Raw genomic sequence first — 15,489 nt, 5'->3', positions numbered from 1 at the left:
TGCCCAGATTACATACCTAGATGTCCTCTGCGAGGAGATGCCACTGATCGGCTCTCCTCTCACTTTGTCAGTGTGAGGCGAGGAGATCTCCGTGTTTACATGTGACCAGCTGTGATTGGACACAGCCGATCACATGGTTAAAGAGTTGTGGCTCTTTACAGAGATCGGGAGTAGCGCTGTGTCCTAGCAACACGGCGCGGATGCAATCGCCGTGCTGCGCGCCCCCGCGGGCACGTAAGAGCAGCCGTTCTGGGAAGCAGTCATATGACGTCCACCCAAAGCGAGAGTCGCACCGCCCAGCCGTCATTTGACGATGGGCGGGCAGCAAGTGATTAACCACATAATGCAAACCGCCGTCATTGTACGTCGGTACTTTGACGCTAAAAACTGGTATGGCAGCATCTAGCTGCCATAACCCCGGTATTGTCAACAACGGCGGGCGGTTCTCTGAGATAAAAGTGGTCTCTGCAGTGGATTCGCGACTCGATCAGTTTTTTCAGGGGCGGGAGAGGGCCCCCCACTCCTGCCGCTCTCCAGTGGTCTCTGCCGCTGACAGGCCTGGAGCCGAGTGAGGTTAACATTTAAGAGGTCGTTCATGCTTTTTTTTCCTATTACAAGGGACATTTACATATATAATGTTTGGGGGTTCCAAGTAATTTTTTGTAGCAAAAAAAAAAAAAAAAAAAAAAAAAAAAAAAAAAATGGATTTCAACTTGTAAACATGTCAAAAAGAGGCTCGGTCCTTAAGTGGTTAAAGTGGATGTAAACCCTCACATATACCCAGTGAAGTGAATAGCCTCAGATGATAAACAGGTGAAAAAAATCTCCCTTCATAAGTTTAATTTGTATATCTGCTGTCTTTAGCCTTCTACACACTTTAGAAATTGAACATTGTGTTAGAAATTTTCCTACTGTTCCACCACTGGGTGTGGAGTCTGGGCATACACTGACAGCTGATTGGAGGAAAGGTGCGCGCACACACCCCACCTCCACATAGGCAGAGGAAGGAAGAAACATGCAGAGCTGCAGTGTGAACAGACCAGCTCTCTGCTAATCTATTTATAGCACCCTCCCTGACACAAATATTTAGCAGCTTCCTATGTTGGAGAACCTGTCAGAAGTTATGCTGATAACAGAACAGAGCAGCAGAAAGACACAGCACTCAGTTTTGGAGAGAGAGAAGTAAACACTACAGATAAATGTGCCCAGGTCAGATTTTATGACTGGGGTTTACATCCACTTTAATGCAAGAAAAGCATTAAGGTAAAAAATGTTTAAGCTTTAGAACCACTTTAATGAAGGTAAGCAAAGAAAAAAAAAAAAGCTTCAAGAGTGTTCTGTGTCTAGAGGAGCTACTAAAGTAACAAATGACAAATATCCTTCATTTAAGAGGTTCACACAGAGGTAGTCCCAACAACTAAATCGATTCAATTTGACACTAATGACAGCCTCAGAGAGAGAGAGGAGTGGGGACATACATGACAGCAAACACAGAAGCAGAGCAAAAGGCTTGAAGTGTGGTAATGCATTTCAGGGAGGAATTCCCCTTCATCAGCTTGTCTAGAGGACTACCTCAACTACTTAAATACTTCACAGTTTAGTTCCTGAAACCATGAAATGTGATATTTTTTTGGCCCCTTATCGCTCTATTCCTCTATCAACACAGTAAGTGTTCACAGGAGAATCCCTCCTGCAGCGCTATTGTGTTCTGCTTGTGGGGAGCCTTCCTTACCGGCATAACATAATTATCACTGCTAGCGACTATAGTGACCAGCAGTAATCGCATGCAAAAAAACCCTGACAAAATAATTATATAGAAGTTGATTGATGGACCGCCGTCAGTGTAACAAGCCTGCCCATAGATGAATCAAGTATCGGCCGGTCTCAAGTCTCGGCTGGTCCCTGCTGAACTGGCCATGATTCGATCCATCTATGGCCGGCTTTATTCAGTGACTGTACTTTTTTTCAAGCAAACAATCTTCAGAGTACTTCCCTTTGAATGCACGCATGGTGACAGTGGCGTCCCTAGGGTCGGGTGTCACCCTGTGCGATAAAACATGGTGTCACCCCCCACTCCACCAACTATAGTCTCCCCCCAGTACAGACCCCCTTCCACTAAGAATGGACCCCCCCCGTCAGTGCAGACCACCCCCCTCGGTACAGACCCACTCCCTCAGTATAGACATCCCCCTACCTCAGTATAGACCCCAACCTCAGTATAGACCCCCCTTCATTAGTACAGGCCCCCCCCAGAACAAAATACCCCCCTCCATTAGTGCAGACACCCCCCTCCTCCAATAGTACAAACCAGCCCCCTATATTAGTACAGACCCCCCCCACCAGAACAAACCACCTCCATTAGTACAGACCCCCCCAGAACAAACCACCCCCCCATTAGTACAGACCCCCCCCAGAACAAACCACCCCACCCTCCATATGATATAGCTGTGACCAGCAGCATAAACCAACCTCATCAGCAAGCCCCCCCCCCCCCTCACAACACCTCACCTCAGGCGGTGGACAACCCCCCCATCTCAAGCCAACACCCCCCCACCTGTTACCGCACCAGCTTGGGCGGCTCAGGTACACAGAACACCCAGGCGGCTGCTGAAGAGGAGAGGAAAGTGTGCAGCCGCGCCACCCGGGTGGAGAGCAGATCGAGATAGGCTTGGGCAGGAGTGAGACAGAGGAGGAGGAGGAAAACCCATGGCAGGCACGGCCGTGGCGCTGGAGGTGTGTCCCGGCTGGAGAAAAAAAAAAAAAAAAAAAAAAAACTGCCAAAAGGGAGCCAGGGTTTTAATTACCCTCGGGATGGTGCCACCCCTCTAGTGGGTGGCACCCGGTGCGGACCGCAACCCCCGCCCCCGTCTAGCAACACCACTGCATGGTGACTTCAACAGCCTTGCGGAATACTCACCAGGCAGTAATTAATGGTAAGCTGATCTAATTGGCATTACAAAAGAAATATAAGAGAGACCAGAGTGCATCAAAGACCTAAGGGCCACATACAACACACTGTCAACACAATTTTAAAAAAAAACAGACCCTTCCCACAACTGAACCTTTGCTTAACTGACCTAGTCAAAAAACAAATCTTATGGTCCAAGATTACATTTTACAGTAGGGGAGTAGGCAAAAAAACTTAGTAGACCCAACTCTCTAGGTAATCCTATCTGTCTTAAAATTGCAAAATGAGGCCATAGTAATTATCCAAGTAAAATCCTGACTGAGTTGAATGAATGTGACAAATCTACAAAACCTACAGTCAGGTCCATAAATATGAGATGTTCTTTAACTGCAGACTTTCAGCTTTAATTTGAGGATATTTACATCCAAATCAGGTGAACGGTGTAGGAATTACAACAGTTTGTATATGTGACTCCCACTTTTTAACCACTTGCCGACCGGGCCATAACCGAAAGACGGCTACAGCGCGGTCGGCTTATTCTGGGTGGACGTCCATGGGACGTCATTCCAGAATGTTGCTCTCGGGAACATCTGTGACCACCGGGTACAGAGGACCCGGCACATCAAGGATCACGGTAAATAGCCGCTGATCGCGCCCGTTTACCACGTGATCCTTCGAGAACACTCTCCAGGAGGTAGGTGTATGTGTGTCAAAGTCAAAAATCAAGAGAAGACTTCACCAGACTGAATACAGAGGGTTCACCACAAGATGTAAACCATTGGTGAGCCTCAAAAACAGGAAGGCCAGATTAGAGTTTGCCAAACATCTAAAAAAGCCTTCACAGTTCTGGAACAACATCCTATGTAAAGATGAGACCAAGATCAACTTGTACCAGAGTGATGAGAAGAGTATGGAGAAGAAAAAGGAACTGCTCATGATCCAAAGCATACCACCTCATCAGTGAAGCATGGTGGTGGTAGTGTCATGGCGTGGGCATGTATGGCTGCCAATGGAACTGGTTCTCTGGTATTTATTGATGTGACTGCTGACAAAAGCAGCAGGATGAATTCTGAAGTGTTTCGGGCAATATTATCTGCTCATATTCAGCAAAATGCTTCAGAACTCATTGGACGGTGCTTCACAGTGCAGATGGACAATGACCCGAAGCATACCGCGAAAGCAACCAAAGAGTTTAAGGAAAAGAAGTAGAATGTTATGCAATGGCCAAGTCAATCACCTGACCTGAATCCGATTGAGCATGCATTTCACTTGCTGAAGACAAAAATGAAGGGAAATTGCCCCAAGAACAAGCAGGAACTGAAGACAGTTGCAGTAGAGGTCTGGCAGAGCATCATCAGGGATGAAACCCAGCGTCTGGCGATGTCTATGTGTTCCAGACATCAGGCTATAATTGACTGCAAAGGATTTGCAACCAAGCATTAAAAAGTGAAAGTTTAATGGATGATTGTTAATCTATCCAATTACTTTTGGTCCCTTAAAAAGTGGGAGGCACATATACAAACTGTTGTAATTCCTACACCATTCACCTGATTTGGATGTAAATACCCTCAAAATAAATCTGAAAGTCTGCAGTTAAAGCACATCTTGTTCGTTTCATTTCAAATCCATTGTGGCGGTGCATAGAGCCAAAAAGATTAGAATTGTGTCGATGTCCCAATATTTATGGACCTGACTGTACCTAGATTTTAATGAGACTTTGGCTGACCATTTATTTTCCAACCCCTGTCTTCTAAGCATCTCTGAATCCGTATATTCCACCTTAGACTTCATTAACCTAATCAGAAACACAATTCCCTACCAAAACCTTCAATGCAAAATGACTGACAACTTAACAGACTTGTGCTATAAATAAAAAAAGAAAAAGTAAATTAAAAACCACAAACATTCTTTCCCCGCACCCAAGCAGTTTAATGATATTCTGAAGAATGATTGATTAGGCTCAAATAACAGCAGCAATGGCAATGATACAGACCACACCATATGGAACTTTTTTCAGCTCATTTACCTACTCATTACAGATGCCAAAGTAGATATATGTAAGATACTGCGCTAACGGTTAGGTTAATGGGTGGAGCTGCAACTATAAAAAAAAAAAGTGTTTGACACTAATCAGAATTAAGAAAACAAAAGTCGCGCTAATATAAAAGTGATGTAACTCAAAATATTAAGTGGCACAAAACATAATAACAATAATATATGTTAAATAACAGTATTGAGATGCAGAATACAAAACTCAAAATAATTGAAACAATTGTAATCAAAACAAACGTGCAAGTGTAGGAAAATTCTGTTAAAAATGTCCATATATTGAATGCAGAAAATGAGAATTCAAATATATAAATTGATAAATAAAACAAAGTCAATGTTGTACAAAGCAAATCTCAAGGTGATAAGTAGTGAAAATTCACACTGTAGTGACAAGTGCAAAGATAAGACCTCCACCGCAGGAAAAACACTGCCGCTTACTGGAAAGCTATGGTCCCTTATTACAGGGGACGACGCTGAGCAGATGGCTGTAACCCCAGCCAAGGATTTCACAGGCAAGCACAGGATACCACAGCGTCAGTGGGGATCGTCACCATAAATTTCAGCAGAGTAATGTGTTCACCAGAAAAAAAAACACACAAAATGCTCCACATAGTGTAAATCCTTTCACATTTAATGAAATAAAAGCCAAATGAACACTTACAGATCGGCGAACAGATAAAGGCAAAAACGAACAATTGTTTTTGCCTTCATTGTGCTTAATGGTAATCTATGCTGCTTTCAAACTCTTTACCGTTGTCCATATTACAGTGATGTTAATTTTCCTCTCATTGTCTAAACCTAAATTTAGAAGTGGATCTTAAAAGGATAAGTTAACTTTAAAAAAAAAAAATAAATGCCCCCCTTTTTTTTTTTTGCAGGTAAAAAAAAAAAATGTGCATTTATTATTTTTGTAGAAGTTGCCTCTAAAGCAATGCACCAGCGATCAGATTGTTGATGCCATGCAGGTCTCCTGCACACTGTCAGTGTATCTGCATGCCCATATATCCTGTACAGGTAAGACGATACTCCCTGACAGGAAGACTCAATGAACTACCACAGCACTCTACAGCGCTGTGGTAGCTTATTAAGAACTACAAGCCGATAGCCTCTAAGGATGTCGGGCTTGTAGTTCATTCAAACACACAGAGCTGTGTGTATGAATGACACAGCTCAAACAGTGATAGCTAGTATGGGGAACTTCTCCCCGTACTGCTGCCACCGGGAGGGGGATGGTGCAGGCGGTGGCGACTGCAGCACTGGGAACATGTTCCACCCTAAAATAAACTGAACTTATCCTTAAGGCTGCATTCACACCCAAGTGTTTTCAGCTCATAAAATGCCAGAAAAAAACACCTGGAAAACACCTAACAAGCAAAATCCCATTCATTTCAATGGCACCTGTTCACATATGAGCGTTTTGTCACCTGAAGAAAAATGCCTGGAAAAACGCCCCAAGCTCAAAAAAAGAACATGAGCTTCTTTGAGGCAGATTACAGGCGTTTTTCTGCCTTTTACATTGGTGACCTTAACAAAATCGTGGCAAAAACGCAGTAAAAACACGCGACTTTGAAACGCTCAGGTGTGAAAGCAGCCTTAATCTTTAAAACTCTGCCCTCCTGTTCTCTCTTGTAGTATGCCTTTGGTGTAGGAATTTCCATTAGCCATGTGTTTCTCCTATGCAACCCCAATTGCCTAATTTGCAAAACTCCCACCCCTCAGTAGAACATGTAGGCCTTTAGGGGATGCACAGGCAAGGATAACATTGGCAACTATCATCTTGGATAATGTATTAATCTTGGACTAAGTATTGCACTTCGGCGAACGCACAAAGAGAATCCACAGCAGACTACTGCAAAACACTAGACAGACTTGCAGGTGACCTGTTTTCCCAGAAAGCTTTTTTCATTGCTCGCTCAGTCTGCTTCCTAATCTCACCACTCTAACATGCATTCCATACTTCTTCTCACAGTTGAATCCTCTCTCAAACCCTCTTCTCCTTCACCCACTCTTCTCCACCCCACAGCTTGTATACAGTGTGTGCAGACACACACACACACACACACACATATACACACATATATATATATATATTTTTATTACATACATACACACACTTAAATTGATCTATCTCTGTATAAAACACACAAACATACATACACTACTTTATGGCTAGAGTTTCTAAAAAAAGTGTAACCCACTACTTTGCATCGCTTCTTTCCTCAGGTCCCTAGTTCATGTTGGCGGTGTGGCACTGCAGAGGGAACGAGGCTGCATGTCTTTTGGGATCGTCCCAAACTTAGACCTTTTTGGCAAGAGGGGATCTGTAATATCAAACACCTGACCAACGTCGATCTGGAGGGTAACCCTGCGGCATGTCTGCTACATCTCTCGAAACGATCTATCAAGAAACATAAGGCTTCCCTTACAATCCAGCTATTAAAAAACGCAGCTAAGACATGCATCCCCCTGTGTTGGAGATCTGAGAATCCGCCGCCAAAGTCCCTGTGGTTCTCTAAAGTCAATGAGCTTAGGGTTATGGAGGGAGGATCTCACAGCCACCTTGAATAACCGGGAGGAGATCTTTCGTGACACCTGGAGGCCCTGGCAACATTTTGTATACACCAATGCCTATCTTCAGGGGGTTTCACAACCTGGCTGATCTAACTTCTTGAATTCTGTCTTGCCACCCTGGGCGAGAGGCTCCGTTTTCTTGCTCTGTATGTCTGCTCTTCCTTTAAATGGGATACCTAGCCCCCAATTTCTGTCCCTCTGACTTCCCCACCCCCTTTTCTGTCTTCTCTCCCTCCACCCACCCCCTGTACCTGGTTTAGTCCTGGGTAATCTATCTCACCCGATTATTATGCATTATTTTTGTGTTAGTATAAATCACTCATGGGTCATATTGGCCACTGGGATCCAAGGCTTCCCGGTACATTGTTCTGTTATAAATAGTTGCACAGTTGTTGGTATTTGATTCTCTGCTCTAGGTCTCATGTCATAGCTATATATGCCATACATGTCGTGTAAGCGAATGGCTATTTTCAAACCCGTACTGTTTTATATGCTCATCTATGCCATGTTATACTAGGTCTGTCAGCATTTGGACGTTTTTACGAGACCTCATTGCTGTTTGAATATATTTTTCTGATTGTGGACTGCAACTTTTTGAAAATAAAATAACTACAAAAAAAACCCTCACAAATTCTGACAAACTCCAAGCATTGATTATGCAAGAATAGTTATCCATCAGTCAGGATGTGGTCCAGAAGATGATTGACAGCATGCCAAGAGGAATTGCAGAGGTCTTGAAAAAGAAGGGTCAACCCTGCAAATATTGACTCTTTGCATAAAGCCTTTGACACTTCTAAAATGTTTAATTATACTTCAGTATACCATAGTAACATCTGACGAAAAGATCTAAAACCACTGAAGCAGCAGACTTTGTGAAAATATTTGTGTCATTCTCAAAACCTTTGACCACAACTGTACACTAAGCAACTGAAGTCAAACTCCAGCTAACACTTTATAAACAGTTAAAGCAAACAGTTTTTTCCTTTTAGTATAAGCGCTTCACACAAATAAAAGCTCACCATTGTAAACACCACTGCTAGAGTTAAAGGTATTGTCCCATCCCTGGTAACTGCTACATTCTGATGGAGAGCTTCTTTTGAAAAACAGATTTACTGGCTAGATCAGAGGATAGAACCCAAGCATAAGAAAGATGTGACTACTACTGGTACTACACCTACTGGTGGTACTTAGGGAGCAAAAATAGGAAACAATGTGTAATACATTGACCTGTGCCTTCAGTGGCAGACCCTTTCATTAAAGTGATATTAAAGCCTTTTTTTATTCTTAAAATGAAAAAATGGTTATACTTACCTGCGCTGTGCAATAGTATTGCAGAGTGGTCCCTCCCCAGCGCTGCCCACACCTTCCTGCAGATGCTCCCATGCTATTGAGGCACCTGTGCAGATGCGGTCCTAAGCCAAACTGTGCAAGTCCATATACACAATTGGACATGTGGCTGGGGCTCCCTCCTCATAGGACTTGACTGACAGCAGCAGGAGCCCTATGGCTCCCACTGCTGCCCATGTCTCCTGTAAGACAAGGAAGTGAAGGGAGAAGAATTGCAGCTGGGACAGCACTGGATCGTCAATAGGACTCAGGGAAGTGTTGGTAGGGAATAAGTGGGGACTTTAAACCTTAAAGAGGAGCTCCAGGCATCCCCCCCAAAAATTTAAAGTCGGCAGATACAAAATGTTGTAGCTGCTTACTGTAATATAAGGACACTTACCTGTCCAGGGATCCAGATATGTCCTTACTCAAACTGATTTTTCAATCAGCTTCAGGTGGAGGCACCATCATAGCAAGTAAGGCAGGGGTGTCCAAACTTTTTTTCAAAGAGGGCCAGATTTGATTAAGTGAACATGCGTGAGGACTGACCATTTTGCCTGACATTCTTTGAACCATTAAAAGTCAGTCTAAGTGTGTTCGTTCGAGCACTAATACACTGCCCAACAAGAATTCTCTTGCCTTTGTGGCTGTGTGCGAGTAAAGAGATGAGCTTGGGTGTGTTATTTGGATATACCGTATTTATTGGCGTATAACACGCACATTCACTTCAAGAGGGAAGTTTCAGTAAAAAAAACTTAAATTTTAAATAAAGAACTATGAAGCAAAATAAGGGTCAGTGCCCATCTGCAACCTCACAAGTGCCAGGAATGCAGCACCCACCACTGCCAGGAATGCAGACTCACCATTGCCATCAGTGCAGCCTGATTGATGCCCATCCATCTGCAGCCTCGGAGGGGACAGGGAGGGGGCGGGATGAGCTCCAAAAGATTAAATACAGGAAAAATTCCCGTTTTCTCGGCGGCCTCTTTAATAGAAAGACTTCCTATTACAGAGACTGCTGTGTAAACAGGAAATACTCCTGTGTGCACGGCACTCGTCCCGCCTCCTGCCTGTCCCCTCCAAGGCAGCCAGCATATATATCTTTTGCGGCTCCGGCGCTGGGAGATTGTTGGGGGCCACAAAAGATATACATGTCCAGATAACCAGGAGGGCCATTCAAAACTGGAACACGGGCCGTGATTGGCCGCGGGACGGACTTTGGACATGCCTGAAGTAAGGGAAACAAAAAGTGAAGCCGTGCGGCTTCACAGTCGTTTTCCTACTGCGCATGTGTAAGCCACGCCTTGTGAATGGTCCCATAGTCTGGGATCTGTGATGTGTCCCAGGACACAACGGGAGGAGAAAGGGGGGCTAAACAGCGATCGGGGGTAAAAACAAGCGGAAGGGTGGTGGTCTGCTTTCGTGCAAGTAATGTACGAAGGTAAAAACAAACAAAAAAAACAGACTTTAGAACCACTTGAGAGGTTAATTTTACTGCATTGAGATTAATGTAGCCATAATGTACACAAAAAAGGTACATGCCCAAAGCTAAAGAATGGACCAGATGAAGATAATAGATGTATCTAGCATACCTAGCCAAGACTTTAACGTAAAACTCTGATTTCTCCTGTATTGAATTGTTAATGTACTGTCTGCCCTCATGTTGTAAAGTGTTACACCAAATAGAATAATGTAACACATTTGCAGCATGAAAAAAAACAAAGAGAGACTTGCAAGAACATAGTCAAGACAGTAACAAAGAATTTAAACATTAGGTACATAAGGTATGAGAAGCACATACTTCCAGCAAAGATTTCACACTGATACCTGATACCCAACATGCAAACCTCTCCTCCAGTAACTAAAAGAACCGGTTTAGCCAAGCAAACAGCGCAGTAACAAAACAAGGAAAAGAAGGCAAGTAGCACTGAACACAGAACAGAAAAAGCAGACAAGGTCCTGGATAGGTATATACTGTACAGCTGAAAATTATCAGCGTGATTCTTATGGTCTTTAATTTCAATTATCTTTCACTGTTATCCCTGAATTGAAAAAATGCATTCGTTACTGCACTAACTCCTTCATGTTTACAGAATCTAAACCGTGAATTGTAGACAAATGGACTAGAACAACATTTGTTAAGGCAGCTATTATACACTCACTATGTGGACTTTTCTCATCTGGTCTTGGATACCAAAAGTCAGGGTGAAGATTAAGAGGTTTGTCCTGGTGTACAGCAGACTGCGATCTGGATCCAGAGCGGTTTCTTTCCCTACTTCCAAAACAAAGGACCATCACCATTTTGGCAGGGTGCTGCAGTGCCAATGAAAAAGGTACTGAATCACACTAGATATCCATAAAAAGAGCTTCTTATCCAAAAGCTAATAAAATCCAACATTAAAGAAGAGCATGTCTGGTACAAGCACAGCTGCAAAATACACAATAACCAGGCTTCTTTAGTATGTATATTAGATCCGTTCTTCAAATTCAGAGCTCCAGTCACCACTTCAACAGTAAAATGTTCTCCCATCTGAAAGTCAGCCTGGTAAACCCTGAACCACCTGTGAGATGACACTGCTACCTCACTGCGGCTCTCAACATTTCATGCCTTCTCTCAAAGACTACTCCCCGTCCCACACTATTACCTTGCAGAGGGGTGGGTCCAGTCTCTGAGCAACAAGCTCTAAACAATTAGTTACCTGCAGGGTGTGGGCAGGTGCTTGTCTGATGGTCCTGGCAGATGCTTTGTGACATTCTGGATGGTGACTATTGTTCTCACGCACTAAATGTTAATACATGTTGTGGTGCTATTACAACAAACTGCCTGAATAATTGAACACAGCAGCTCTGAAAAGCCACACTTTTTAATGTCTAAAGTATTATGTTAGTTAATAGGTATGTAGGCACAACGAATAAAAATGGTACATAAACACATTTTTATGAATGTTTCCCTATTTAGTTACAGTTCCCTATATCAAATCCATTATATAATAGAACAATTTAAAAGTAGAACTCTGGGCAAACAGATGGATATTTATTAAGCTTCTTTTATGCATGCTTGCAGAACCCAACATCAGAGTTCTAGGAGTGTTTTGCCTCCAAATGGAACAATTTTCTGCCTCTTTCAGCTTTACAGATTCCTGTATCACACACCTGAAGCTGGACAAAGAATTAGCATTTCCCCACTGCTAATGAACTGTCTAATGACTAGTTAGGGGATACAGAAAGCCAAAAAAATAAAAAATACAGGTGAGAAAATGACTGAATGTGCAGCATGTTAGCGATACTGTGCAACTCACGTGACTGGCAAAAGATAATTATTATTCCTCTGGCAGATAGACTGAGCTTGCATACAGTACAGATATTTCAGCTTTTCATCTTTATTACATTTCACATAGCGGCCCGACGCTCCTCTTGTCAGGTCCCCCACCAGCGCTCTTTGCTCCTACTCTCTTACGGGTATTCCGAATAGGAAGCCAATTTCCAAGGGGGCACTCATGCGTCCATTGGCATAGACAGCGGGACTCAGCCCCACACCCTCGTCACTGGGCTCGATTGACAGGAGCAGGAGCCAATGACTCCTGCTGCTATTGATCTGCCCAGGGAGGAGGGACAAAGCCAAGAGATGCAGCTCTCATGCACAATGCTGGATCGCAATGATGAGCTCAGGTAAGAATAAAGGGCCATACACACGATCAGACTTTTTGACAACAAACATGCAAATTAGCTGTTTTGGAGCAACATCCGACCGTGTGTACGCTCCATCGGACAAACTTTTTCAGGTTTCCATCGGACTTTTGTTGGCTGTGCGAACGGACAAACTTTCCGGCAACAAAAGTCTGATGGAGCAAAGTCCGATCGTGTGTACACAAAGCCATGGGACTTTTGTACAAACTACAGTACACAGCCGTGAGAATGTTTCTAGCGTGATCGGATCACGCTGGTTCTCGGCGGCAGGGTACTGTACATCTCGCGCTAACTGCAATAGGAAAAACACATTTTCCTACTGTGGCGGGCGCGAGAGGGAATTCCCCTATGGAGAATACCAAGCCTTTTGGTCTGGTATGGATTTTAAGGGTAACCCCCTACGCCGAAAAAACAGCGTGGGGGTCCCCCCAAAATCCATACCAGGCCCTTATCCGAGCATGCAGCCTGGCCGGTCAGGAAATGGGGTGGGGACAAGCGAGCGCCCCCCCTCCTGAGCCGTACCAGGCCGCATGCCCTCAACATGAGGTGGTGGATGCTTTGGGGGAGGGGGGCGCCCTGCGGGCCCCCCCACCCCAAAGCACCTTGTCCCCATGTTGAGGATAAGGGCCTCCTCCCGACAACCCTGGCCGTTGGTTGTCGGGTCTGCGGGCGGGGGGGCTTATCGGAATCCGGGAGCCCCCTTTAATAAGGGGGCCCCCAGATCCCGGCCCCCCACATCGTACCCCTACCCATTCACCTAGGATAAAAAAAATGTCAATAAGAAACACAGTACACAGGTTTTTAAAGTAATTTATTAGGCAGCTCCGGGGTCTTCTTCCGACTTCGGGGGTCTCTCCGGCGTCTTCTCCCGGTGTCCGGATCTTCTGCCGCTCTTTTGCCAGCGGTGGCCTGGACTTCTGGATCGTCTTCTTCCCTCGTCTCTTCCAGAGATGTTGACACGACGCTGGGACTGTAAGGTCATAAGGGGGCGTGGTCATAGGATGACATGACCACACCCCCTTATGACCTCACAGTCCCAGCATGCCCCGGGACTGTGATGTCATGGGGGGCGTGGTCACCGCCTATATAAGTCCGTTGCGGAGCGCTCAGAGAGCATTCCAGCAGGAGAGAGTGTCGTGTCAACATCTCTGGAAGATTAGAGGGAAGACGATGATCCAGAAGTCCGGGCCACCGCTGGCAAAAGAGCGGCAGAAGATAGCGGTGGAGCCGGCAGAAGATGCGGACACCGGGAGAAGACGCCGGAGAGACACCCGAAGTCGGAAGAGGACCCCGGAGCTGCCTAATACTTTAAAAACCTGTGTACTGTGTTTTTTATTGACACTTTTTTTCCCCTAGGTGAATGGGTAGGGGTACGATGTACCCCATACTCATTCACATAGGGTGGGGGGCCGGGATCTGGGGGCCCCCTTATTAAAGGGAGCTCCCGGATTCCGATAAGCCCCCCGCCCACAGACCCCGACAACCAACGGACAGGGTTGTCGAGAAGAGGCCCTTCTCCTCAACATGGGGACAAGGTGCTTTGGGGTGGGGGGGCCTGCAGGGCCAGCTGAGAGCTTTCTACCCAACTAGACAGATAAGATGTGGTGGCCATATTGTAAAAGGGATTCTTCAGTTTTTAATAGGAAAAAAAAAGGCTAGAGATACAGTGCCTTGTAAAAGTATTCACCCCCTTTGGTATTTTTCATGTTTTGTTGCCTGGAATTAACATGGATTGCTTGAGGATTTGCATCATTTAATTTACAGAACATGCCAACAACTGAAGATTTTTTTTCTTTTTATTGTGAAGCAAACACATAGGACAAAATAACAGAAAAAGTCAATGTGCATAACTATTCACCCCCCTAAAGTCAATACTTTGTAGAGACACCTTTTGCGGCTATCACAGCTCCAAGTCGCTTTGAATAAGTCTCTATGAGCTTGCCACATCTTATCACTGGGATTTTTGCCCATTCCTCCTTGCAAAACTGCTCCAGCTTCTTCAAGTTGGATGGTTTGCGTTTGTGAACAGCAATCTTTAAGTCTGACCAAAGATTTTCTATTAGATTGAAGTCTGGGCTTTGACCAGGCCATTAAAACACATTTACATGTTTCCCCTTAAACCACTCAAGGGTTGCTTTAGCAGTGTGTTTGGGCACATTGTCCTGCTGGAAGGTGAACCTCCGTCCTAGCCTCAAATCACACACAGATTGATGCAGGTTTGCTCAAGAATATCCCTGTATTTAGCACCATCCATCTTTCTCTCCATTCTGACCTGTTTCCCAGTCCCGACTGCTGAAAAACATCCCCACAGCATGATGCTGACCACCACCATGTTTCACTGTGGGGATGGTGTTCATTGGGTGATGTTATGTGTTTGCGCCAGACAGTGTTTTCTTTGATGGCCAAAAAGTTCCATTTTAGTATCATCAGACCAGAGCACCTTCCTCCATACATTTTGGGAGTCTCCCAGCCTTTTCGCAAACTCAAAACGTGCCATTTTGTTTTTTTTGCTGAAAGTAATGGCTTTCTTCTGGCCACTCTACCATAAAGCCCAACTCTAAGGAGCGTACGGCTTATTGTCGTCCTATGTAGATACTCCAGTCTCTGCTGTTCAACTCTGCAGCTCATCCAGGGTTACCCTAGGTCTCTGTGCTGCCTCTCTGATTAATGCCCTGACAAATACAAAATGTTCTACTTGCCTAAATATAAGCATATCAATTAGTCCTACCTGCATTACACATTAAATCACACTTCAATAACGATTGTTGCATGGATTCATCAATAGCTTTGTTTTTGGCAAATCATAAAAATCTACACACACATTTCAGGCAAATTTAAAGTGTATAGTTCAATAAAACAAATGACGTTTAAAAATATACATATGTATAAAAAAAAAAAAAAATCACCGGGTTAGCAAATTGTTCTATAAAGAATGCAATAGTTATTGT

At 44.4% G+C, this 15,489-nt stretch overlaps 1 protein-coding gene across 4 annotated transcripts in view; it reads right to left on the bottom strand.

Moving 5' to 3' along the window:
- Window positions 1–15,489, bottom strand: part of DVL3 (dishevelled segment polarity protein 3) — a 226,181-nt gene that overhangs the window by 58,240 nt on the left and 152,452 nt on the right. Inside the window, exon 1 of one of the 4 annotated variants that reach the window (XM_073626560.1) lies at window positions 11,017–11,494. The exons of the other annotated variants lie outside the window; for them this stretch is intronic. Within the exon in view, the coding sequence (XP_073482661.1) occupies window positions 11,017–11,155 (139 nt within the window). The 5' untranslated portion in view covers window positions 11,156–11,494. Of the gene's footprint in view, window positions 1–11,016; window positions 11,495–15,489 lie in introns of those variants that run through there. 4 annotated transcript variants of the gene reach the window in all.

Source organism: Aquarana catesbeiana, linkage group LG04, assembly GCF_042186555.1.
Source record: "Aquarana catesbeiana isolate 2022-GZ linkage group LG04, ASM4218655v1, whole genome shotgun sequence".
NCBI lineage: Eukaryota > Metazoa > Chordata > Amphibia > Anura > Ranidae > Aquarana > Aquarana catesbeiana.
The sequence above is the reverse complement of the archived record's forward strand: the minus strand, read 5'-3'. Positions and strand labels throughout refer to the sequence as shown.